The sequence below is a fragment of the Gorilla gorilla genome, chromosome 19, assembly GCF_029281585.2.
Source record: "Gorilla gorilla gorilla isolate KB3781 chromosome 19, NHGRI_mGorGor1-v2.1_pri, whole genome shotgun sequence".
In the NCBI taxonomy this organism is placed as follows: Eukaryota; Metazoa; Chordata; class Mammalia; order Primates; family Hominidae; genus Gorilla; species Gorilla gorilla.
The window spans coordinates 22601923-22627786 of record NC_073243.2 but is presented as its reverse complement, the minus strand read 5'-3'; the positions used below and the strand labels follow the sequence as shown (position 1 = coordinate 22627786).

General features: G+C 54.7%; 2 protein-coding genes across 8 annotated transcripts; one reads left to right on the top strand and one right to left on the bottom strand.

The window, feature by feature from the left end:
- Positions 1-49: 49 nt before the first annotated feature.
- On the top strand, positions 50-24935 carry ZBTB4 (zinc finger and BTB domain containing 4). 7 transcript variants are annotated; one of them, XM_004058485.4, is made up of 4 exons: positions 50-312; positions 16987-17057; positions 17504-18603; positions 20405-24935. In XM_004058485.4, exons 3-4 carry the CDS (start codon positions 17513-17515, stop codon positions 22350-22352), a joined length of 3039 nt encoding a protein of 1012 aa, XP_004058533.2. In that variant the 5' UTR covers positions 50-312; positions 16987-17057; positions 17504-17512; the 3' UTR covers positions 22353-24935. The 7 variants fall into 7 exon arrangements, with proteins under 7 accessions (XP_004058533.2, XP_004058532.2, XP_063556655.1 ...); XM_004058484.5 differs by lacking the exon at positions 50-312 and adding an exon at positions 4678-4866; XM_063700585.1 differs by lacking the exon at positions 50-312 and adding an exon at positions 4890-5077.
- Positions 820-4083, bottom strand: SLC35G6 (solute carrier family 35 member G6). The gene is made up of 2 exons (XM_063700903.1): positions 3955-4083; positions 820-2325 (listed from the first exon to the last, which is right to left on the bottom strand). The coding sequence occupies exons 1-2, from the start codon at positions 4081-4083 to the stop codon at positions 1312-1314; spliced, it is 1143 nt and encodes a 380-aa protein (XP_063556973.1). The 3' UTR covers positions 820-1311.
- Positions 24936-25864: the final 929 nt, after the last annotated feature.

Sequence of the window (25864 nt, the reverse complement as noted above, 5' to 3'; positions counted from 1 at the left end):
CCCTTCCTTTCCCGCCCTCCCTTGCGCTACGGGGCCGCCTGCGCAGGCCCGCAAGGGGTGCGAGCCAGAGTCGTGGGTCAACCCCCCGCTCGCTGGTTGGGCGACCTTTTGAAGTGACAGGGAGAGAAGAATTTTTTTCTTTAATCCCACCGCCTCTCCTCGCTGCTCCCTTCTGCACTGAGGCTTAAGGTTTGAAGACTCGAGGGTAAAATTGGGCCGCTTTCATTCTAGTTTGGACAACGGTTTCATCTTCAGCAAAAGCCTCTCATTCGTAGCCCCCCCCAGCTGGAAAATGGTCTGCTCTGCGAATCGGTAATGGCGGCGGGGCGGGGCGGGTCCTCCCGGGGAAGGGCGGTTGCTCATGAATATGCAGTTCTCTTGCTGAATATGCATGAACAAACCAAGATGGCGGGACCAGTGGCTTGTCCGGAAGTAGCCGATGTTTGTCAAACGGCCCCCGGAGACGGGTGGGCATCTCCTGGCCTGTAATGCCGCGCTGTACCGAGCCATGATTCTAGATCCATGGCCTGAGCCTCTCGAAAAGACTTCAGCTGGGAGGCCTGCTCTAGAAGGAGGGTGGCCACTGTCCGGGAGAGATCACGGGACCGCGACAATCCGAGAAAAGCAGATTAGCCATGGGGCGGGCCACGAAAGTCCTGGGGGATTTGGGGTCAAGGCATCTGAACATTAGGAAATCCTCCACTTTGTAGAATATTTCAGGAATAAAATGGGGGGCGGGGATCCCAAGGGGTTCTCCAATGAGAACGGTCGTAGGACTTTCCACTCTCCCTCCAAAGCAGAGACGACACCACTGCAAGCCACATTCAGAGTAATCCTTGTTTGATGTCAATGTCACGTCACCACCCCAAGGGGGGGGCACAAGCACGAGGAAAGGAAACCTTCGCCGTGAGGGGAGGGGTGGGGAGGCACGCTCCCCTCCCCCAGCGCAGCTGCTGGCTCTGTCTTTGCCGGAACACTCCAGCCCCAATGCTCTTCTCTTTGCTGCTGAGTGAAGTCCTCCCCGTGGCCCACGGCCTCCCTGCCTCAGCCCTTTGGATCTGCTCCTCAGACTTTACCCCTTAGTTATGCCCTGATTCCAGGACCCAGCCTGGACTCCACATCCCTTGGTCCCAGGCTGGCCCCAGGTCTTCCAGGTAGTCCCTCTCCACCAAGTCCCCAAGTCACCCTTGACTCTGAGAGGTATCCCTCTCCCACACCAGTTCTTTTCCAGTCACTTCTCCCATGTTTGTCTTCAGTCTTTGCCTCTATTTATCCCTGTCCCTCCCAACCCCCGGGCTCCCAAGTTCTATCTCACTCCTCCACCTTCCCTTCCCTCTCACAGCTGAGGTTCTGGGCTGTGATGATGGCAATGCTGCCCAGCATAACCCCTGCCCCCACGATGTCAGAAGGTGCCACAGTCTCATGGAGCATATAATACTGCAGTATAAGGGCCACCACCACCTCGGAATGCAGGACAGTGCACACCAGGGCAGGGTGGGCCTTGGTGACCGCATAGCCCACACATGTGAAGGAGACCAAGGCGAGGATCCCCACTGCCCCCACACAACTCCAACTCAGGAGGTCACTGGGCAACACGGGGGTCTGCAGCACAAAGAGGCCTGGCACAGAGCCCAGCAGCCCCACCAAGCCAGATAGGAAGGCCACTGTTGGGAGGCAGGAGGGAAAGTGCAAAGAACGATAGACCAGAAGCCCCAGGGACAGCGCCAGGCCTCCCACGAAAGCCTGCACATAGCCCAGGGCAGTGTAGACACCCGTGATCCCCTCCTGTAGTGTCCAGAGTCCAGGTCCCACAATGATGATTAGTCCTAGGATGCTGCCCAACAGTCCACACCAGTCGTAGCCACTGAGACCCTGGCTCTCAAGGCAGAGGGTGAGGACGGCGGAGCAGACGGTGGAAGAACCTTTGCGAACAGTGGCAGCGTTGCCAGCGGGCACCACCTGAACCGCACTGTAGGCACATCCAATGCTGAGGACGTTGAGCAGGGCATAGACGCAGGCCCGGCCTCGGATGTCAGGAGGTCCCAGAAGGGGGTCGCCACGCAATTTAAGTAGCAGGGCAATAGGGAGGTGGAAGAGGCATCGAGAGATGAGCAGCTCCAGCGAGGGCAGGTTGGAAGCCTGGTAAGCCATACGAGAAAGGGGGCCCACGAAGCCAGCAGGCAGGCCCCCACCCAGCAGGGCCACCAGCAGGCCATTGGTGGCATCAGAGGGCTGGCAGCGCTGGTGCCAGCGGAGGCTGGGTGGAGCGGAGGGCGGCGATGGGTGTATGGAGTCAGGCGGGTTCAAGTAGGGGTGACTGCCAGCCTGTTAGGGAGAAAGGAGCTCAGGGTAGACAGCAGCCACAGCCCAGGCGACCTGGGGCAGGGCAGATGCCAGGATGGGGTCTGGGACCCTGTGGGACTGTACAGTGTTGGGCTATTTTGCTGAGGAACTCTTGGGAGCTAGAAAGGGCCTAAAAGATGAGTGAGATGTTATAATGTGGGCCTGGAGCAGGAAGCAAGGAGTGAGCAGTCCTGGAGCATCGTTTCCCTGGGTAAGTTGTTCCTGGGAGGAGAAAAAGGACCCAGGATGCTCTCTTGGATTGAGGAAGGGGAGGAAGCCTCAGATGCTATGCATCTGTATGATGCCACAGGTTCCAGAGACATCTGGGTACACCATTATGAATTCTATTTGTGGGTATCTCTGAGACAGCTAAGTTTTAGGAAAGGAGGGGAAATGGAGCAACCAGGAGCTATAGGGAGGGAGTACTGGGCCCCTGGCCCCCACACTCACCATCTTTCCTTGGACTTTCTCCTCTCCTCCTGGCTCAGGGAGCCTGGGCCCCTCAGAGCTCCAGCCACTGTGACCTGGTTGGAGTGGGGGTGGGGTTCTTCCCTGGAACTCTCCTGAGGTGGTAGCACGCCTATTTTCCCACTGAGTCCAACTCTGCTTCTTTTCTTTCTTTCTTTCTTTTTTTGTTTGCGACGAAGTTTCCACTCTTGTTGTCCAGGCTGGAGTGCAATGGTGTGACTCATCTCACTGCAACCTCCACCTCCCAGATTCAAGCGATTCTCCTGCCTCAGCCTCCCAAGTAGCTGGGATTACAAGAATGCGCCACCACACCTGGCGAATTTTTTTTTTTTTTTTTTTTTTTTTGAGACGGAGTTTTGCTCTTCTTGCCCAGGCTGGAGTGCAGTGGTGCAATCTCGGCTCACCGCAACCTCCACCTCCCGGGTTCAAGCAATTCTCCTACCTCATCCTCCCAAGTACCTGGGATTACAGGCATGTGCCACCACACCCCGCTAATTTTTTATTTTTCATAGAGATGGGGTTTCTCCATGTTGGCCATGCTGGTCTTGAACTCCTTACCTCAAGTGATCCACCCCACCACCCCCCGCCTCCCAAAGTGGTGGAATTGCAGGCATGAGCCACCGTGCCCAGCCCAACTCTGCTTCTTTTCTATTTATGTCTCCATGACTCCAAAGTTTGTCTGATTCTTTTATTCTTTTTATGGCTAGCTCTGTGGCTTTACATTAATTTGTTTATTTATATCTTGCATGGTTTCAGAGAGGTTTTTTGTTTGTTTGTTTGTTTGTTTTTGAGACGGAGTCTGTCTCTGTCGCCCAGGCTGGAGTGCAGTGGCGAGATCTCGGCTCACTGCAAGCTCCGCCTCCCAGGTTCAGGCCATTCTCCTGCCTCAGCCTCCCGAGTAGCTGGGACCACAGGCGCCCGCCACCACGCCCGGCTAATTTTTTTGTATTTTTAGTAGAGACAGGGTTTCACCGTGTTAACCAGGATGGTCTCGATCTCCTGACCTCGTGATCCGCCCACCTCGGCCTCCCAAAGTGCTGGGATTACAGGCGTGAGCCACAGCGCCCAGCCTCAGAGAGGTTTTAAGGCAAGGAGCTGTGAAGCCTGGCTCCTCCATCTCCTTAGTTTTTAATTTTCCAGCACCAGGGAGGAGTTCTTGGGATTGTCCCTGTGGAGTTTCAGGAATGTGTTTTTCCTGTGTGTGCTTCCACCTGGTGTTTTGTTGATACTGTCCCCAGAGGCCGACACCAAGGCCTCTGCATTTATGTTCATGTATACAGATGTGGATCTATCTGCTGGTAGGGACAAAGTACCCAGCCAGCTTCATGTGTTCATTTGCGCTGGTGGTCGTTCATGTGTGCCCCGTATGCAGGGCCAGGGCCTTCCTTTTCCGCGGCCTGCTGAGCTTTCCTGCGCATTCCTGGAGAGGGTGTGTGTGTGTGTGTCCAGGGCTGGTCCTCTTTGAGTGTGCCGACCCTGGGTCTGTGAGTCCCACCGGGCCTGATTATGAGTCTGCCATGTCATGTCTGCACCCTGAGAGCCTGTGTGTTATGCTTTCAGGCAGTGTGCACCGCTGAGTGAAGGGCGTGCAGGAGGAAGGGCGGAGGGAGCCCTTTCCCTGGGGGTCGGTGGTCTTGCGCCCCTGCCGGGATGCTGCAGCCCGGCCCGCGCCCCGCTCGGTGTCCACCCGCCCGGTGGCCCAGCGCGGCGCAGTGTCCTGCCGCGGGGATCAGTCCTGGGGAAGGCCGTCGGGCGCTCGGAGCTTTGTGTCGGTGTCGGCTGTGCTGCGCCGGCCTCCTCTCGGCGGCGGCGGCGGCGGCGCTGGGGGGGGACTGTTTCCGGGGGTGGGGGTGGGGGTAGGACCGGGGCGGGGGGAGCGGATGATGTCAGCGGCGGCGGCGGCGGCGGCAGCGGGGCCGGGCCGGGGCCAGGCGCTGGGGGGGCCAGGGCCGGAGCTGGAGCCGGAGCCGGAGCTGGAGGCGGGCGAAACCGGAGCGGCCGGGGGCGGCCACGGTGATGAGCCGGGCCTGGCGGACGCGGCGCCATCGCAGTCAGGTGGGCCCCGGGGCGAACTGGGCAGGGCCAGGGCGGACCGGAGCCAACTGCCAGGCCCCCTCTCCGCTGCCCGGCGCCGCGGGAGCCCCGACCGCGCCCCGCGCCCAGACCGCTCTCCTTTGGGGTTGACCTGGGGGCGCAGGGGTCGGGGGCTGAGCCTGGCCCCGCCCCCGGGCGCGCACGACGCTGGGGGGCGACTAAGGGGGCCCTGGTATGGCGTCCGAGCGAGGGGCAGCCGTGGGACGCGATCGCCTGGGGCCGTGGAAGGGGAGGCGCTCACTCCCTCTTTGAAGGGTTAATTCTGCAGCCTAATGGCCCCCTCCCCCCGTGGGGCAGATTGGGGGTGGGGTGGGGCGGGTGTGAGCCCGGGCAAGCGCTGCAAGCTGCTGGGAGGGTGATGGCGTAGGAGCCAGGCAGAGAGGGGGAGGGGTGGGCCGCCGAGCGCCCCAGAGTTGGGGTGTGCGGGGTGCGCAGGGCGAGCTGGGGCCCCGGAACCGCCGCGCCGTCGGGGCAGGGTTGTGGCTGTGAGTCTTGGAGATCGTGTGTCTTGTGCTGTGTGGTGGGGCAAGGTAAACCTCTCCTGGGCACCACCGTTTGCTGGCAGCCAGGGGTCTGGGTAGGGCCCTCCCTGGGCCATGGAGATAGAAAGCCAGGAGGGGTGTCCGGTGTTGTGGGGCAGAGTTACAAGACGAGCCCTGTGGGTTTGGGTGACAGATGGGTATTCTGAGCAGGGCACAGCATGCTGGGTGCAGAGTTTGTTCGATGTGGGGCTGTATGTTTTCTACAGCATGTGTTTTCTCGCATGTGTGTCTTGTGCTGCACCTATGACCTGTTTATGAACTGTTTTCTGCAGAGCTGGCATGCTGTATGTGTTGCGGAGGGTGCCAGGATGCAGTGTATGTGCCCTTTTGGAGGGGGCGGTTGTGGGCCTTTGAGTCAGAAGGCGTCACGTCTGGGTCCCATTTCTGTGGCCCTGCTGAGGTGTGGTCCAGTGGTGAAGAGGGCGATGGATGGGTTTGCGTGTCTGTGATGAGCGCGTTGCATGGGGACTGCGCGTCTAGAACTCAGATCCCAAAGATCATGAGAGGAGCGAGGAACCCCGGGGTGTGTCTCAGGGGCCCGTGGGTCAGTTGGCACTGGTGTGAGGGGCTCGAGGTGGAATGCGCCAGTTGTGTTTATGGGATCATGGGCAGCCAAGCGAGGGGAAGGTTGTGTGTTTGCAACATTCTCCACAGGATTCTTTTGTGACGTTGTTTGTAGGAGCCTGTCCGGGCTGCTGAGCTGGGAGGCAAACTGGTCAGAAAACACATGTGGGGAGGGAGGTGGCGTGACAAGGGCAGTGTGGGCCTCAGACCCAAGAGGCCAGCCGCAAGCAGGCTGTGTGTGCGTGCCTGCCGTCTGTGTGCTTAAGTGGCGGTGGGGCTGCGGAGGGGATTTGGTATGAGGAAGGCGGGAGATAAATGCAGGGTAGCCCATGGAGGCCGGCGGGAGGCATGGGGGTTGTCAGATGGCCCAGCTAATCTTTGCAGGGTCTGTATGTTTGCCCCTCACGAGCCTGCCCAGCGTGTCAGGGTCACTCGGAGGAGAGGCTGGGCGGCCACAAGGGAAGTAAGCTTAGACAGAGAGGCTCCTTGGCCATGTTTATGTAAAGGCTGGGTGTGACTCTTGTCACTAAAATGGAAAAAAGAAACGTGAAGTTTTCAGCCTCCTCCTGCTTCACCCTCTCCCTCTCTCTGCCCCCCTTGTGGGTATCTCTGACGCACACTGGGCCCCACTCCTGCGACGGTGGAAGGGCCTCAGAACGGAATTCGCTCACTAGGCAGATTCCTCAGAACAGGTTTTCCTCACCTTTGGGGACTGGGCCCTTCTAGGGGTGTGTGTGCAAGTGCATTCCAAGCCTGCACACCACTGTCTACTGTGCCCGGCCCCACTGGAAGGATGTGTGTACGTGGGGGAAGGGAGGGTGCTGCGGACAGGCCCTCCGGCATGGGGGGCTGGGAAGGGGTGGCCGCCGCGGGAGCCTGCACAACAGGTGCACAGTGACGGTCTGGTGAAGAGAAAGGAGCCATGGTCCAGGGCTGAGGAGCTCTGGCGTCTTTACCGTTCCCTCACTGGCACTTGATCTGAAGGAAGCTCAGTTCCTCATCTGCAGAATGGGGCTGATTACCTGCCCTGCGTATCTTCCAAAAGCACATGGGAAACGGACCCGGAAAGTGGCTATAGTCTGGGGGCTGTGCCTATGCCAGCGCCTGTCAGCCCTCCCCCAGGACTGGGAATTCCCTTCTTGGGGCTTCGCTGATGATAATGGCAGCACACACTTGCTTAGCACTGACCGTGCACCAGCCTGTTCTCAGGGCACTTATATGTGGCCACTCTGTCCTCAGAAGAACACCCTGAAATAGGCACTCTAATTACCTCCCTTTTTCAAGTGAGGCAGCTGAGGTCCAGAGAAGTTAAGTCATCTGCCCCAAGTCACTTAGCTAGTAAGAGGTGAAGCTGTATTTGAACCCGGGCAATCAGGTTGAAGATCTTGTACTCTTAACCACTGTACTCTGCTGCCTTCTGGAACATTCAGTGGATGGTCCTTTCTGTGCAGCTCCCTCCAACACTCTTCTCCCCAGTTGCTGCAGAACTTAGCATTTGCAGCAGTCCATTTCAGAAGACCCGGAGGCTCAGGGATCCCCAGCTGAGGGCATGAGAACCTGAGTCTCTGCTGCTGTATAAGGTGGATGCTGGCCATAGGAGCACAAAAGGTTGATGAGTCAGAGGAAGGAGTGATCGTTCTCATCCTGTGGATCAGGGAGGGCCAAGAAGGAGGTGGCCTTGGAGTTAGATCTTAACGTTTTGGAGGGATTTTGACAAGCTTGGGGAAAGAGCATTTCTGGCAGAACAAGCCAGCACAGGCAAAGGCGTGAAGGTATGGGTCATGTAGAAGCTGGAGAGCACACTGGGTGTCTGGGGTTTTGTTCATTTGTTTACAGACGGGGTCTCAATATCTTGCCCAGGCTGGACTCAAACTCCTGGGCTCAAGCAATCCTCTAGCCGCAGCCTCCTGAGTAGCTGGGACTATGGGTATCTGCCATCACGCCTGGCTCACACTGAGTACTGTGTGTTTGAAGAGGATAACACAAGGCAAGATTAAAAAGGAAGATTGGAGCTAGACCAGAGCCCTTGACTGCCTGGTAGAAGAATTTGAACTTTCTTCTAGAGTCAGTGGGGACCAGTGGAGGTTTTGAGCCCAGGAGTGATAGTCCTGAACTGTGGTTAGGGATGTTGACCCTCAGGGGGAGGAGGGCTGGATGGAGGAAGGTAAGCCTGGAGGCCAGGGGATAGCTGGGAGGCCATAACCTTGGACCATGTGAGTGTTAACAAGGACCTGAGCTATCAAAGGGAAGATTTCCAGAGCCATTCCCAAGCTCGGCGGCGATTTCAGCCACACTTGATGACTGCTGGATGTGGAAGTGAGGGAAAGGGTGGAGTCAGACATGACACATTTAGCACTTAGCACGTGAGACCTTGTGCGGTGGTTTATGTAACCAGTTGGCGGGCCATAGGCCTCTTCAGGGCCAGGTCTAGCAGTATGGCAGAGGGAAAGATTGAGCATCTGGGGTCAGCTGGGCCTGGATTCGAATCTTGACTGCTGCTTACAAGCTATGCGACCTCGAGTAAGGTATATCCCTCTCTGAGCCTCGGTTTCCTCTTCTGTAAAATTAGAATAATATGGCCGGGCGCAGTGACCCATGCCTGTAATCCCAGAACTTTGGGAAGCCAAGGCAGATGGATCACCTGAGGTCAGGAGTTCAAGACCAGCCTGGCCAACATGGAGAAACCCTGTCTCTACTAAAAATAAAAAAACTAGCTGGGCGTGGAATCCCAGCTACTCTGGAGGCTGAGGCAGGAGAATTGCTTGAACCCAGGAGACGGAGGTTGCAGTGAGCCGAGATCACGCCACTGCACTCCAGCCTGGGCAACAGGATAATATAAAACCTATTGTGGGTGGCTGTACTGAGAATATCATTAAATGAGGTAATGTGTGTGAGGCCCCAAGAAGAGTATGAGGCAAATTGTGAGGACTCCAGAGTGGTCAACTTATTTATGGTTTCTTTTAATTTTTTTTTGAGACGGAATTTCTCTCTTGTTGCCCAGGCTGGAATGCAATGGCATGATCTTGGCTCACTGCAACCTCCGCCTTCCGGGTTCAGGTGATTCTCCTGCCTCAGCCTCCCGGGTAGCTGGGGTTACAGGCGCCCGCCACTACGCCCAGCTAATTTTTTATTTTCAGTAGAGACCGAGTTTCACCATGTTGGCCAGGCTGGTCTCACCATGTTGGCTAGGCGGGTGGTCAATCCCTGACCTCAGGTGATCCACCTGCCTTGGCCTCCCAAAGTGCTGGGATTACAGGCGTGAGTTGGCCATACCTGGCCTTTTTTTTTTTTTTTTTTTTTTTGAGGCAGAGTCTCACTCTGTCGCCCAGGCTGGAATGCAGTGGCGCAATCTCTGCTCGCTGCAACCGCCACCTCCCCGGTTCAAGCAATTCTCCTGCCTCAGCCACCTGAGTAGCTGGGGTTACAAGCATGCACCACCACACCCAGCTAATTTTTGTATTTTTAGTACAGATGGGGTTTCATCATGTTGGCCAGGCTGGTCTGGAACTCCTGACCTCAAGTGATCTGCCCGCCTCAGCCTCCCAAAGTGCTGGGATTACAGGTGTGCGCCACTGTGCCTGGCCCAGAAGTGGTCAAGTTATAATTGTCATCCCTATCTCCAGGCCAACTCAGTCCAGCGTGGATGATGGCTTCCGTCCTGGAGGATGGACTTTGAGGACAGGTTCATTCATTTACCAGTTTTTTTGTTTTGTTTTTACCACCTATTACGTGCTAGGCCCTATTCTAAGGACTTCAGATACGGCAATGAACAAAGCAGACAAAATTCCCTACCCTTGGCCGGGCGCTGTGGCTCACACCTGTAATTCCAACACTTTGGGTGTCCGAGGCGGTGAATTCCTTGATCCCAGGAGTTCGAGACCAACCTGGGCAACATGGTGAAGCCCTATCTCTACTAAAAATACAAAAAATTTGCTGGGCGTGGTGGCATATGCCCGTAGTCTCAGCTACTTGGGAGGCTGTAATGAGAGAATCACCTGAGCCTAGGGGAGGTCAAGGCTGCAGGGAGCTGTGGTAACACCACTGCACTACGGCCTGGGTGACAAAGCAAGACCTCATGTCAAAAAAAAAAAGTCTGGCCATGGTGGCTCATGCCTGTAATTCCAGCGCTTTGGGAGGGAGGCCAAGGCAGGTGGATCACCTGAGGTGAGGAGTTCGAGACCAGCCTGGCCAACATGGTGAAACCCTGTCTCTACTAAAAATACAAAAATTAGCCGGGTGTGGTGGCATATGCCTGTAGTTCCAGGTTTTTGGGAGGCTGAGACAGGAAAATTGCTTGAACCCAGGAGGCAGAGGTTGCAGTGAGCCGAGAGAGATCGTGCCATTGCACTCCAGCCTGGGCAACAGAGCAAGATGCCATCCATCTCAAAAACAAAACAAAACAAAAAACATTCCTACCTTTTACCCCTTGGAGCTTATGTTCCAGAGATAAATAAGAAATAGGAGCTGGGCGCGGTGGCTTTCCACTATGATCCCAGCACTTTGGGAGGCTGAGCTGGGCAGATTGCTTGAGACCAGGATTTCAATACCAGCCCTGGGGAACATGGTGAAACCTCATCTCCACAGAAAATACAAAAATTAGCTGGGCATGGTGGCAGGTACCTGTAGTCCCAGCTACTCAGAAGGCTGACAGGTGAGAGGATCATTTGAGCCCAGGAGGTTAAGGCTGCAGTGAGCCTCAATCTCACCACTGTAATGCAGCCTGGGCAACAGAGCAAGATCCTGTCTCAAAAAAAGATAAATAATTGACCAGGCTCTGTAATCCCAGTACTTTGGGAGGCTGAGGCGGGCAGATCACCTGAGGTCAGGAGTTCAAGACCAGCCAGGCCAACATGATGAAACCCCATCTTTACTAAAAATACAAAAATTAGCCAGGCCTGGACAGGCGCGGTGGCTCATGCCTGTAATCCCTGCACTTTGGGATGCCGAAGTGGGCAGATCACAAGGTCAGGAGATGGAGACCATCCTGGCTAACATGGTGAAACCTCGTCTCTACTAAAAATACAAAAAATAATTAGCCGGGAGTGGTGGTGGGTGCCTGTAGTCCCAGCTACTCCGGAGGCTGAGGCAGGAGAATGGCGTGAACCTGGGAGGCAGAGCTTGCAGTGAGCCAAGATCGCACCACTGCACTCCAGACTGGGCGACAGAGCGAGACTCAGTCTCAAAAAAAAAAAAAAAAAAAAACGTGGTGGCACGCGCCTGTAGTCCCAGTGACTCGTGAGGTTGAGGCAGGAGAATCGCTTGAACCCGGGAGGCGGAGGTTGCAGTGAGCCGAGATTGTGCCACTGCACTCCAGCCTGGGCGACAGAGCTAGACTCTGTACCCCGCCGCAAAAAAAAAAGAGAAGCAGTTGGGCCAGTTTCAGTGGCTCGTGCATGTCATCCCAGCACTTTGGGAGGCCGAGGCAGAAGGATCACTTGAGCCCAGGAGTTCGAGACCAGCCTGGCCAACATAGAGAGATCCAATCTCTACTAAAAATAAAAAATAAATTAACTGGGCATTGTGGTGTGCACCTGTGGTGCCAGCTACTAGGGATGTTGAGGTGGGAGGTCATGAGAGCCTGGGAGGTTGAGGCTGCAATGAACCATGATTGTGCCACTGCACTCCAACCTGGGCAACGGAGTGAGACCTCATCTAAAAAAAAAAAAAAAAAAAAAAAAGAATGGCCAGGTGCAGTGGCTCACTCCTATAATCCTGGCACTTGGAGAGGCAGAGGCGGGCAGATCACTTAAGGTCAGGAGTTCAAAACCAGCCTGGCCAGCATGGTGAAACCCCACCTCTACTAAAAATACAAAAAAATTAGCCAGGCTGGGCGCGGTGGCTCATGCCTGTAATCCCAGCCCTTTGGGAGGCCAAGGCAGGTGGATCACGAGGTTGGGATTTCAAGAACAGCCTGGCCAAGATGGTGAAACCTCGTCTCTACTAAAAATACAAAAATTAGCCGGACGTGGTGGCAGGCGCCTGTAATCCCAGCTACTCGGGAGGCTGAGGCAGGAGAATCGCTTGAACCCAGGAGGCAGAGGTTGCAGTGAGCCCAGATCGCACCACTGCACTCCAGCCTGGGTGACAGAGCTGGACTGTGTCTCAAAAAAAAAAAAAAAAAAAAGTGTTACTAAGTGCCAACGAGCAAAATAAGGTAGGGTTGGGAGATAGGAAGTTTTAGAAGGTGGGGAGTGGCCAGGGAAGGCCTCAGGAAGGTGGCTTCTAAGTCAAGGCTTAAAGGAAGTTGGGGTTCACTGCATCAGGCTATCTGGAGGAAAGAACATTCCAGCCAGAGGGAACCGCAAGATGTAGGGCGTGTCTGGTGTCCATGCTCAGATCCCCACCTCAGTGGCACATCTGAGGTCACACAGGCACTGAAGAGTAGAGAAATGGTAAGAACAAACAAATAAAAAACTCTAAAACCACAGAGCCACCAAACCTACCAGGAAGCCCAATTTGTGCCTTTTTTTCTTCACTACTTCTCCCCACCATTTTCCAGGACTGAGTTCTACAAACTAAATATTGCCAGTTGTTAGCTCATTTAATCTTTACAACAACCCCACAAGGAACTATTAATTGTCCCCACCGTATGGACAAAGAAACAGATACAGAGAGGTTAAGTAACCTGCCTGGGGTCACATAGCTAGTCTTTTCCACTTCCTACAAGGCCTTGCAGGGCAGTAGCCAGGATAGGGCAGTTTAACTCAAGCTGCGTCCAAACGCTGGGTTGGCTAGCACCAAAACCAGAGGCAAATAACCCCATCACTACCTTCCTTCTACCTGAAAGGGAGGAGTTTAGAGTATTTGATTTCTCTAAACCTGTTGTCTCACTGGCCATTTTGAGTGTTGAAATGAGATGATACAGATAAAATGCTTAGCATTATACTTTGCACATCATAAGTATTTCAAGCCTGGGCAACATGGCAAGACCCCATCTCTACAAAAGTAAATAAATAAATTAGCCAGGCATTGTGACATAAGCCTATGGTCCCAGATACTCAGGAGGCTGAGGCAGGAGGATCATTTGATTCCAGGAGGTCCAGGCTGCAGTGAGCAACGTTCACACCAGTGCACTCCAGCTTGGGCAACAGAATGAGACCGTGTCTCAAAAAAAAAAAAATTTTTCATAAATGGCAGCTACAGAGACCATGATGACAGTGATTGTGTGTGATCTCTAAGGGCCAGTCCAGCATTGGGTGTCTCTAGTTCTAAGAAGCCCTGACAGGTCTCGTCCAAGTACTGCGATAGTCAGCACACGGTCACACATGCATAGCCCACCACATATGGTTGTGCAGGTTGGCAGGCCCAGCCAATGGGGTGAATGGGGACTGGAGGCAAAGCTTGACTCTGCCCACCTACACAGGGCTGCTACCTCCTGGAGGAAAGAACCTTGCTTCTAATTTTCAGAAAGGCACCCAGGTAGGATATTTGTGCCCTAGTGGGTGCCATAAACACGTCCTTCGTTAATATATGGTGAAGTCATCAGGAACACAGGCTTTGGAGCCAAACTTCCTGGGATCAGATCCCAGCCCTGCTACTAGCTGGTCATACGTCCTTGGGCCAGCTACCTAGCATCTATAAGCCATAATCTGACATTTTATTTATTTATTTTGAGACGTTTCATTCTTGTTGCCCAAGCTGGAGTGCAATGGTGCAATCTCGGCTCACTGCAACCTTTGCCTCCTGGGTTCAAGTGATTCTCCTGCCTCAGCCTCCTGAGTAGCTGGGATTACAGGTGCCCATCTCCATGCCCTGCTAATTTTTTATATTTTAAGTAGAGACGGTGTTTCACCATGTTGGCCAGGCTGGTCTCGAGCTCCTGAACTTCAGGTGATCCATCCACCTCGGCCTCCCAAAGTGCTGGAATTACAGGCATGAGCCACCATGCCCAGCCTATTTTATTTTTTTGAGACAGGGTCTTGTTCTGTCACTCAGGCTGGAGTGCAGTGGCATAATCATAACTCACTGCAGCCTTGAACTCCTGGGCTTAAGGGATGCTCCCACCTCAGCCTCCTGAGTAGCTGGGACTATAGGTGCACACCACCACACCTGGCTAATTTTTGTATTTTTTGTAGAGACCAGGTTTCTCCATCTTGCCCAGGCTGGTCTCGAACTCCTGAGCTCAAGGGATCCACCTGCCTCAGCCTTCCAAAGTGCTGGGATTACAAGTGTGAGCCACTGCACCCAGCCCATGGTCTGTCATTTTATTTATTTATTTATTTTTTGAGACAGAGTCTCGTTCTGTCAACAGGCTGGAGTGCAGTGACGCAATCTCAGCTCACTGCAACCTCCGCCTCCCTGATTCAAGTGATTCTCCTGCCCCAGCCTCCCGAGTAGCTGGGACTACAGGTACCTGCCACCACGTCCGGCTAATTTTTGTATTTTCAGTAGAGAGAGGATTTCACCATGTTTTTCAGGATGGTCTCAATCTCTTGACCTCGCGATCCACCCGCCTCTGCCTCCCAAACTGCTGGGATTACAGGTGTGAGCCACCGTGCCCGGCCTATTTTTTATTTATTTTTATTTTTATTTTTTGAGACAGAGTCTCACTCTGTCACCCACGCTGGATTGATCTCCATCCAGCGTGATCTCGGCTCACTGCAGCCTCTACTTCCTGGGTTCCAGCGATTCTCCTACCTCAGCCTCCCAAGTATCTGGGATTACAGGTACCCACCACCATGCCTGGCTAATTTTTTTTTTTTTTTTTTTTTTTAGTAGAGATCACCACATTGGCCAGGCTGGTCTAGAACTCCTGACCTCAGATGATCCGCCCGCCTTGGCCTCCCAAAGTGCTGGGATTACGGGCGTGAGCCACCGTGCCCGGCCTTAAAGAGGGAAAGTGGCCAGGCATGGAGGCTCACGCCCATAATCCCAGCACTTTGGGAGGCCTAGGTAGGCAGGTCACAAGGTCAGGAGATCAAGATTACCCTGGCTAACACGGTGAAACCCTGTCTCTATTAAAAATACAAAAAATTAGCCAGGCATGGTGGCGGACGCCTGTAATCCCAGCTACTCAAGAGGCTGAGGCTGGAGAATCGCTTGAACCTAGGAGGCGGAGGGTGCAGTGAGCTGAGATTGCACCACTGCATTCCAGTCTGGGCGCAGAGCGAGACTCCATCTCAAAACAAATAAATAAAATGTAAAAAGAGGGAAAGCTAACTGCTACCTTTCAGGGTAGTGATAAGGAACAAATGAGGTAATCCAAATAAAACACTGACTCTTGGGGTCCCAGTGAGCCAGTGGTTATCATGGAAGCAAGTGGGAGGCCTGAGCATCAGCCCATGAATGCAGTGAGGCCCCTTCCTCAGGATGCCTGACCTATCTGAAATTCACCAACTGACAGGGTAACACTTGACCTAGAACCTGATCAGTCCCTGGCAGACAGGGTTGTTAAAACTTTGGAATATCATCCCTGTTTACCATCTTCCTTCTTCCCATCCAGGAGAGGTGTCAGGAAAATATTTTGGGGAATGTGAAATGGGGTATATGTGGGGAAAAGGCCTTTGAGTCCAGATAGTATGAGTGATAAATGAGAAAGAACATTTTTCAGGGGATGGGAATTGTATGAGGAACTCCTGATGCCGGACACCTCTGAAGACACGTGGCCCACGGCATACGGAAGGACACCCTCAAAGATGGGTGACAGCTCCCACGCTTTGTGGAGGGCAGAGGAGAGGGTCCAGAGAGCTCTGCTCTCAAGTCTGCGGGCCTGGATCTCTAAATAGGTGCCGCCTGTCATTACCAGCGCTGTGTGACTTTGGATAAGTCTGGCTTTTGAACTCAAACCTTCAATTGAAAAGAGTCTTCAAGGCCCTGATGGTGCCTGCAGGGGAAGGTGGCTGCGCGGTGCTTTCTGTGCTGCTGACTGCCTGAGCTTGCGTTTCAGTTGTCTGCTCTTCCCTTTGTTTTTTGGGGTTTTTTTTTTTTTGAGACGGAGTTTTGCTCTTGTTGCCCAGGCTGGAGTGCAGTGGCGTGACCTCGTCTCACTGCAACCTCCAGCTCCCAGGTTCAAGTGATTCTCCTGCCTCAGCCTCCCAAGTAGCTGGGATTACAGGCACGTGCCACCACGCCCGGCTAATTTTTTTGTATTTTTAGTAGAGATGTGGGTTTCACCATGTTGGTCAGGCTGGTCTTGAACTCCTGACCTCAGGTGATCCACCCCTCTTGGCCTCCCAAACTGCTGGGATTACAGGCGTGAGCCCCCGCGCCCGGCCTTGCTCTTCCCTCTGGACGAGTCTCCCAGCAAGAGGTGAGGTAGGAGTTGTGATTCTGCCGCTTTTTAAGTCCAGATCCCTAGGGCATCAGGTCTCTGAGTAAGGCGTGGGACCAGGCCTCCTGGTCTTGTGGCCTTTCCAGTGCCCTCCAGAGGCTGGAGCAAGCTGGCAGTTGTGTATGGGTCAGTGGTCTTCAATGGTTGCCTGGCAGCTGCGCCAGAAACCCCCTTCTAAGATTTATGGGGCTGGAAGGATGTGAGGGTGTCCTCTCCTAATTTGAATATCTACCAGCTTAGGTCCAATTTTTAAAAACTCACAAATTATTTTGATATGTAAATGAGACCATTGTGATAAATGACAACATGCAAATCTTTGACTTCCTCTGAGCCCTGGAGATTGGGCCAAAGGGACTTGAGAGTGCTGTGACAGGTTTCCCTGAACCTATGGACTGGACCTGTGCTACTATATTGTTTGGAGGTGAATTGGGAATATGCAAATTATCTTGTCACTGTACTTCTCTGGGCCCGCAGAACAAGGCTTTGCAATAATCTGCGTGACCTCCCAGGTTTGACTGGACACAGCTAAACAAATAACCTGGCAGAGGCTCCGGGGAGGGGTCTGGGCTCACCCAGGTGTCCTCTCTGGCCACAGTACTGCACCCCTCCCTACTTCCTGGGGGCTTTTCCTCTCACTTCCCTCCCTGAGGACCCTCTCCTGCTCCTCCTCTAGGTTCCCCTGACATAATTTCTGTTTTTCCGCAGAAGGAAGAGGCCCAGGAGAAGGGACTCGCTGAGCCACCCCCCGCCCCACTCCATGTTGGCTGTGCTCTCAGGTGAGAAGGTACCCAGAGGCCTACAGTGAGGAAAAAGTAGACCCAAGGCAGCAGGCCAGCAGGGGCGGCCATTTTGTCTAGGCTGGGGAGTTCTGTGAAATGGCTATCAGGAGTTGTGGAGCTTCCTCCTCCTTCCCATGAGAGAGGTTTGCCTCACTTACATCTCTAGTCTGTGACTTCAGAGGTCATGACCCCTTGACCTTCACCATGACCTGAGGTATCTCTGGCCTCTTCCAGCCTCAGAAGTGAGTTAGACATACTGGTCTTGGATGCTGGCCAGACTTGGGTGGCTAAGGGCCAACCCCTGACTTCTGTGACCAGAAGTGATTCAGCCTTCCACTAGTTTCTGACCAGCAGCTCCTGATCCTCTCTCTGCCTGATTTTAGAAGCCCCTGCCCTCTGCCCAGCCTCTGAGACTCTACCCGGCCTCTTCTCCCACTGTCTAGGCTGGCACCATGCCCCCCCCTGCAGAGGTGACGGACCCGTCCCATGCCCCCGCCGTCCTGCGCCAGCTCAATGAACAGCGGCTCCGTGGCCTCTTCTGTGACGTCACCCTCATAGCCGGAGACACCAAGTTCCCTGCTCACCGCAGCGTCCTGGCTGCTTCAAGTCCCTTCTTCCGAGAAGCCCTGCTCACTTCAGCCCCACTGCCCCTCCCACCAGCTACTGGGGGCGCCGCACCCAACCCTGCCACCACCACAGCTGCCTCTTCCTCCTCCTCCTCTTCCTCGTCTTCTTCCTCTTCTTCCTCCTCTGCTTCTTCTTCTTCTTCCTCTTCCTCTTCCTCTCCCCCTCCAGCCTCTCCCCCTGCTTCTTCCCCACCCCGGGTCCTGGAGTTGCCAGGAGTCCCAGCAGCTGCGTTTTCTGATGTCCTCAACTTCATCTATAGCGCCCGGCTCGCACTGCCTGGTGGTGGAGGGGACGGGGCAGCTGTAGCAGAGATTGGAGCTTTGGGGCGCCGTCTGGGCATCTCCCGCCTTCAGGGCCTGGGGGAGGGAGGTGATGCCTGGGTACCTCCTACCCCAGCCCCCATGGCCACCTCGCAGCCTGAAGAGGACAGCTTTGGGCCCGGGCCCAGGCCAGCTGGGGAGTGGGAGGGTGACAGGGCTGAGGCCCAGGGCCCTGACTTGCAGTGCTCCCTGCCCCGGCGGCCCCTCCCCTGCCCCCAATGTGGAAAAAGCTTCATCCATCCCAAACGGCTGCAGACCCATGAGGCCCAGTGCCGACGAGGGGCCAGCACTCGGGGGTCTACAGGGCTGGGAGCTGGGGGCGCTGGCCCTGGTGGTCCTGCAGGGGTGGACGCCTCAGCCCTGCCTCCACCAGTGGGCTTCCGAGGGGGCCCCGAGCACGTGGTGAAGGTGGTGGGCGGCCACGTGCTGTATGTGTGCGCGGCCTGCGAGCGTTCCTACGTGACCCTGTCCAGTCTGAAGAGACACAGCAATGTACACTCGTGGCGGAGGAAGTACCCCTGCCGCTATTGTGAGAAAGTGTTTGCTCTGGCGGAGTACCGCACGAAGCATGAAGTGTGGCACACGGGGGAGCGCAGGTGAGTGATCCAGGCTGGCGGGTGAGTGGCTGGAGGCTGGCACTCAGCGATCATAGGAACAAGGGCGGCAATGGGTGGGGCTTGGGGCCTAGAAAGTTATCCTGAAACTAGGCTAGCTGCAGTAATCCCAGCACTTTGGTTAGCTGAGGTGGGAGGATCGCTTGAGGCCAGGAGCCTGGGACGAGCCTGGACAACATAGAGACCCCATCTCTGCAAACAATTTTTTTTCTTTTTTTTTTTTTTTGAGACAGAGCCTCTCTCTGTAGCCCAGGCTGGAGTGCAGTGGTGCCCTCTCGGCTCACTGCCACCTCCGCCTCCCAGGTCCCAGTTCAAGCAATTCTGCCTCAGCCTCCCGAATAGCTGGGATTACAGGCATGCGCCACCATGCCCAGCTAATTTTTTTTTGTATTTTTAGTAGAGTCAGGGTTTCATCATGTTGGTCAGGATGGTCTTGAACTCCTGACCTCGTCATCTGCCCACCTTGGCCTCCCAAAGTGCTGGGATTACAGGCGTGAGCCACTGCACCTGGCATTTTTTTTTTTTTTTTGAGACAGAGTCTCGCTCTGTTGCCCAGGCTGGAGTGCAGTGGCGTGATCTCGGCTCACTGCAAGCTCCACCTCCCAGGTTCACGCCATTCTCCTGCCTCAGCCTCCTGAGTAGCTGGGACTACAGGCGCCCGCCATCACGCCCGGCTAATTTTTTGTATTTTTAGTAGAGACGGGGTTTCACCACGTTAGCCAGGATGGTCTCAATCTCCTGACCTTGTGATCTGCCCGCCTTGGCCTCCCAAAGTGCTGAGATTACAGGCATGAGCCACCGCGCCCGGCGGCATTTTTTTTTTTAAGACGGCATTTTTTTTTTTAAGACCGAGTCTCGCTCTGTCCCCCAGGCTGGAGTGCAGTGGCGCAATCTCAGCTCAGTGCAACCTCTACCTCCTGGGTTCAAGCGATTCTCCTGCCTCAGCTTCCCGAGTATCTGGGATTACAGGCGCGCGCCACCACGCCCAGCTAATTTTTGTATTTTTAGTAGAGACAGGGTTTCACCATGTTGGCCAGGCTGAACTCCTGACCTCAGGTGATTCGCCAACCTCGGCCTCCCAAAGTGCTGGGAGTACAGGGATGAGCCACTGCGCTCAGCCTCTACAAGCAATTTGAGAATTAAAAAAAAAAAGCCATCCTGAGGCCCCTGCTCACCACCACTCACCGGTCTGCTTCCCTCCAGCCCCAGTTCCTTCAGCTGAGGTTTTGTTTTTTTTTTTTTCTTGTTTTGACAGAGTCTCACTCTGTCGCCCAGGCGGGAGTGCAGTGGTGCAATCTTGGCTCACTGCAACCTCGCCTCCAGGGTTCATCAGCTGAGGTTTGTTAGGGCCTCTTTGTGCCATGTCCTGGCTTGCTGCTGTGGGGAAGGCCTAGAAGGAAAGAGAAAGCTCCCCTCACCAGAAAGGACTGTGGCAGCACAGGCATGTCCGGGAGTCATTACACTATTCCGAGCAGGGCCTTGTGTTTCCACGTGGTGTCCCTGTTCGTAAGTCGTTTCCCCATTCTGCCATTTGGGCTTGAGAAGAAGGCTCCGTGAGTTAGGCTGCGTCCCAGATGGAATAGCTGAGGCCTAGAGTCTCACAGCCAGTGGAGGCACTGAGCTCAGACGGGCACCCTGCACTGAGGCTGGCCTGGTGAGGGAGGCAGCACAAGGCTACGGGAGTCACAGGTTTGAGTGCAGGGTGTAGGAGGACCTGGGAGGCTTCAGGGCCCTTGACTCAAGTGGCCGTGTTCCTGCCCTATTCCATGCTGTCCTGACCCAGGTACCAGTGCATCTTCTGTTGGGAGACCTTTGTCACTTACTATAACCTGAAGACCCACCAGCGAGCCTTCCACGGCATTAGCCCGGGCCTCCTTGCCAGTGAGAAGACACCCAATGGAGGCTACAAGCCCAAGCTCAATACACTCAAGCTCTACCGCCTGCTCCCCATGCGGGCAGCCAAGCGGCCCTACAAGACCTACAGCCAGGGAGCCCCGGAGGCCCCCCTTTCTCCAAGCCTCAACACACCGGCCCCTGTGGCAATGCCAGCCAGCCCACCACCTGGGCCTCCACCTGCCCCAGAGCCTGGCCCTCCACCCTCTGTCATCACTTTTGCCCACCCAGCCCCCTCTGTCATTGTCCATGGGGGCAGTAGCAGTGGTGGAGGGGGGAGTGGGACGGCCAGCACAGGAGGGTCCCAAGCCGCCTCGGTTATCACTTACACTGCTCCCCCGAGGCCACCCAAGAAACGAGAATACCCACCTCCTCCCCCTGAGCCTGCAGCCACACCCACCAGCCCAGCCACAGCAGTCAGCCCAGCCACCGCTGCAGGGCCAGCCACGGCCACCGCCACGGAGGAGGCCAAGGGCCGGAATCCACGGGCTGGAAGGACTCTGACTTACACAGCCAAACCAGTGGGCGGGATTGGTGGAGGTGGGGGTCCCCCCACGGGGGCTGGCCGGGGCCCCTCTCAGCTGCAGGCTCCACCTCCACTGTGTCAGATCACTGTGCGAATAGGGGAAGAGGCCATCGTCAAACGCCGCATCTCAGAGACTGACCTGCGTCCTGGGGAGCTGAGCGGAGAGGAGATGGAGGAGAGTGAGGAGGATGAAGAGGAGGAGGACGAAGAGGAGGAGGAGGAGGAGGAGGAATCAAAGGCTGGTGGGGAGGACCAGCTCTGGAGGCCCTACTACTCCTACAAGCCTAAGCGCAAGGCTGGAGCTGCTGGAGGTGCCAGTGTGGGGGGCAGTGGGCTGCCCCGAGGCCGCCGGCCACCACGTTGGAGGCAGAAGCTGGAACAGAGGAGCTGGGAGGAAACCCCAGCGGCCGAGAGCCCAGCGGGACGTGCCCGCACAGAGCGGAGGCACCGATGCGGGGACTGTGCCCAGACCTTCACCACCCTGAGAAAGCTGCGGAAGCACCAAGAGGCCCACGGTGGGGGCTCCCACAGCTCCCGGGCCGGACGGAGGCCCTCCACCCGCTTTACCTGCCCCCACTGCGCCAAGGTGTGCAAGACCGCAGCTGCCCTGAGCCGCCACGGGCAGAGGCATGCTGCTGAGCGGCCCGGGGGCACCCCAACCCCTGTCATTGCCTATTCCAAGGGCAGCGCTGGCACCAGGCCCGGGGATGTCAAGGAGGAAGCCCCCCAAGAGATGCAAGTCTCCTCATCCAGCGGTGAGGCAGGTGGCGGGAGCACTGCTGCTGAGGAAGCTTCCGAGACCGCCTCACTCCAGGACCCTGTCATCTCAGGGGGTGAGGAGCCCCCAGTAGTGGCAAGCGGGGGCAGCTATGTATACCCACCTGTGCAGGAATTTCCACTGGCCTTGATTGGGGGCGGCCGGGAACCTGGTGGTGGCAGGGGAAAATCTGGGAGTGAAGGGCCAGTGGGGGCTGGTGAGGGGGACCGGATGGAGGGGATAGGGGCTGCCAAAGTCACTTTCTACCCTGAGCCCTACCCGCTTGTCTATGGCCCCCAGCTCCTTGCCGCCTACCCTTACAACTTCAGTAACTTGGCCGCTCTCCCGGTTGCTCTCAACATGGTCCTACCTGATGAGAAGGGTGCGGGGGCCCTTCCCTTCCTACCAGGGGTCTTTGGCTACACAGTGAATCCTCAAGCAGCACCCCCTGCCCCACCAACACCACCTCCCCCAACTCTTCCTCCACCAATTCCCCCTAAGGGAGAAGGGGAAAGGGCAGGGGTTGAGAGAACCCAGAAGGGCGATGTGGGGTGAACCCTGGGGCTCAATCCCCCTTTCACCAGATGCCACCCTCCCTGAACCCCCCACCACTACCAGCTCCCTGGCCTCCCTGCCCCTTGGGAGCCCCTTCACACTCTTGTGCAGGGACTTGGGGGCCCCTGGAGCTCAGGGGTCAGGCTGCTTTGTGTGAGATTGTAGTTTTCCCATCTCCTGGGAGGGGATCTTTCGAGGTTCCCCTCTCAATCTTCCTCCAGGGAATGGCCTCCATGAGGGGCAGGGCCAGCTTCCATCCCTTCTCCAGCCCTTGGGGCAACTGAGCAATATACTTAACCTGAATCTCTACTCACAGCCCCCACCAGCTCTGAATGTCTAACCTGCTCCCCTGATTCGTAAACCTAGGGGAAACCATCTCTCTCACCTAATGACCCCCCTTGTTCTGAAGCTTTCTCTAAGCCCTTCCCAGTTGCTTCCTAGCACATTCCATTCTTTGTGGCCCAGGGCCTGGACCAGACCATTGTGATACCTGACCCCGCCCACCTGGGAGTGTGGCTTTGGGTTTCATCCTTCCCCAGCGTGGGTCTCTACGTCCCCGTTTCCCTTGCATCAAGACACCTTCCTCGGCTTCCATGCCTTTGGATCTTCCATGTTCCTCCCCATATTCCTGGACTTCGGAGATGGCCTCTCCCAAGCCAGGTCAAGGAGGTTTGGGGGAGGGTTGCCCCTCTGCCCCTCTGCCCCTCTGTTCTGTGGCTGAGCACTTTCCCAGTCCAGGGCAGGGAAATACTGGCCCTATCTTGACCCCCAAATCCAGTGAGCTCCAGATTCTTCCAAGGCAAAAGAGGTAAGCAGATCACACCTCTTTCTGCCTCTACATATGGCCTATTCTGGGCTAAACCAGATTTGGGGGCCAAGAGGGAAGAACTCCATATGGGATGGAGAAGGGAATCTACTTTCTCCCTGTTTTTTTTTCCTGATGGTTTCTCCCAGACTAGACCAAATAGCCAGAAAAATGATAGGGGTCGGATGGGTGGGTAAGCCCAGGATTTGCACATGACCTTCCATCCTTACCTGTATTCCCATCTCCCCAGTGTCACTCCCCTCACCAATCACTCCAGATGGTTTTGGGGGAACCATTCTACTCTTCTGGTGGGCTTTGGGGTATCCCCACCAACTTTCCCTTCAAAATAGCACCTTACACCCCATCTTTGACTCAGTTCCCCACACCCAAAGATCCCAGCCTAGGGATGGGGTACAGGGACTTTAAATAGTCCCTAATCCCTAATTTGCACTAGTTAACCCTGGTCAGGGTCCCTGTATTTCCTTCCAGTGGGGGAGATAAAGAAATGTTTGCTCCTAGTTCTCTTTGAAAACTGGGCCTCCCTGCTCTGTGATTGGATAAATATTTCCCATCCCACCCACCTCCCCCCAAAAAATAGCTCACAAGGGGAGAGCCAGTCTGGGGGAGCAAATTTGACAAATGGGAATTAGAGGAGTGCAGTTTTAAAAGGAAAAGTTGCTGTCATCAAAATGGCAGCCTTTTCCCCAGCTACTGTTTTTGGGGCCAAGATGGCTGCCCTAGCAGCAATCACTGCCAAGGGCAAGATCATGGCTTTTGGAGGGAGGTGAGTTTAGGGAGGGCCAGGACCATCCTCCTACCCCTCATACCCTCCCAGCATATACAAAAGGGGAGGTTTTAGACAGGCTCCCTGAATGTTAACCACAGAGGAGTCACTCCTTCATTCCTCCTCTGTCTCTTTGCACTTTTCTTGGTCTTGGCCACAGCCTGAGTGACGAATTTCCTACTGAATGTACCAAGTTCCAATTTTTAAGGGGGGGAAAGGTTTCAAATGGGGAAAAACACACACAAAAAAATCACTAAAAATTCCCACAAATCTTGTTTCTGGCACTTTAGAAAAACTGCAAAAAATACATAATAAAGAATACATATATATATATCTACACACAAATTATATATCTATCTGTCTATACAGCGGAACCACAAGAGAGACTGAGGAAGGCCTGGAGGCAGGGGCAGAGGTGATGACAGTGCCCCTATATCCTTAACCCCTACTCCTCTGAGGCAAACAGGCATGGGAAAATGGAAGGGTTGAGGATGGACCGGAGAATTGGAACTTTAGAATAGGTCAAAATTCCAAAACCATGGACATTTTTTTTTGGGAGAATTGAGATTGTAGACATTTTTTTTTTTCTTAAATATGATCAAGGAAAATAGCTTCCAGAATGTGGTGGTTCTGGGCAACAAATGAGATTGTGGCGACGTGGAGATTAAAATATATGTATTTGAGCTGGGGAATTTGAATATTGTGAGTTTCAGATGTTGGAAATTTGGGATTTTGCAGTTTTGTCTTTTGAAAATGATCAAGTCTTGTCAGTTCGTGCCCTCTTTCCCCATGTTCCCTGGGAAGACGGGTGGTGGCAGAGTGAGAAGGCCACTGGTTCTGTGCCGCAGCACGCAAAATTTAGAATTCTACAGACTAGCTCTATACGTAGTGAGGACCCAGATTTAGAGAAACTGACCAATATTTATCTCCGCATTTGTGTGTGTGTCCAACTCTGTAGGCCAATAAACCAACAAGACAAATGAACTGTGCTCCACAGTGGGATGCCAGGTGCAATTATTTGCGTGGCTGGTGGGTCTGGGGGAAAGGAACGTGCTAACTTTGTCCCACAGGGATCCCTGCGAGTTGTGGCCCAATGCTCCCTGTTTGGACAGCAACTTCCAGCAGTTGAGTAGTTGAGTGAGGGCTTGTTGACTGTAGGCTCAAGCTGACTTTGGCCCAACATCCAGCCAGAAATATTAACAGTCTAGTTCGTACAACCTGCTGGGCGTGAGATCTCTATGTCCAAAATGGCCCTGCCTTAAACCAGGTCTAACCTTCCTTCCAAATTGAAAGAAAACTGAGGCATAAAATGTGTGATGGCCATAAGAGACACAACCTTTCTTTTTCCACTTGTAGCTTCCCCATTGGCTTCAATTTGTTGCCCCCTGTATCTTTTCTAGTGTTATGGAGGGATGGGCAGGTAAACTAAGTGACGTGGGTCAGGTGTACAGGGGCTTTGAGGAATTATGGTATGAATAACTTGACCAGAGTGGCAGCCACTAAGCTCTAGCCAAGTTGTTGCCAACAGGGGAATCAGGCCTGGTGTTACTATAGTTTGTTGTTGTTGTTGTTGTTCGAGATGGAGTTTTGCTCTTGTTGCCCAGGCTGGAGTGCAGTGGCACAATCTTGGCTCGCTGCAACCTCTACCTCCCAGGTTCAAGCGATTCTCCTGCCTCAGGTTCCTGAGTAGCTGGGATTACAGGTGCACGCCACCACATCCAGCTAATTTTTGTATTTTTAGTAGAGACGGGGTTTCAGCATGTTGGTCAGGCTGGTTTCGAACTCCTGACTTCGTGATCTACCTGCCTCAGCCTCCCAAAGTGCTGGGATTACAGGCATAAACCACCACGCCCGGACTACTATAGTTTTTAAAATTATCTTTGAGGCTGGGTGTGATGGCTCATACCTGTAATCCTAGCATTT

What these genes read in the sequence shown, in the direction of transcription:
- SLC35G6 (XM_063700903.1), bottom strand. Translation starts at nt 4,083, where the DNA reads ATGAACATAAATGCAGAGGCCTTGGTGTCGGCCTCTGGGGACAGTATC. An exon ending in ATCCCAAGAACTCCTCCCTG is followed by an intron (nt 2,326 to 3,954) that starts GTGCTGGAAAAT and finishes TCTCCCTAACAG; the next exon opens with GCTGGCAGTCACCCCTACTT.
- ZBTB4 (XM_004058485.4), top strand. Translation starts at nt 17,513, where the DNA reads ATGCCCCCCCCTGCAGAGGTGACGGACCCGTCCCATGCCCCCGCCGTC. An exon ending in TGGCACACGGGGGAGCGCAG is followed by an intron (nt 18,604 to 20,404) that starts GTGAGTGATCCA and finishes GTCCTGACCCAG; the next exon opens with GTACCAGTGCATCTTCTGTT.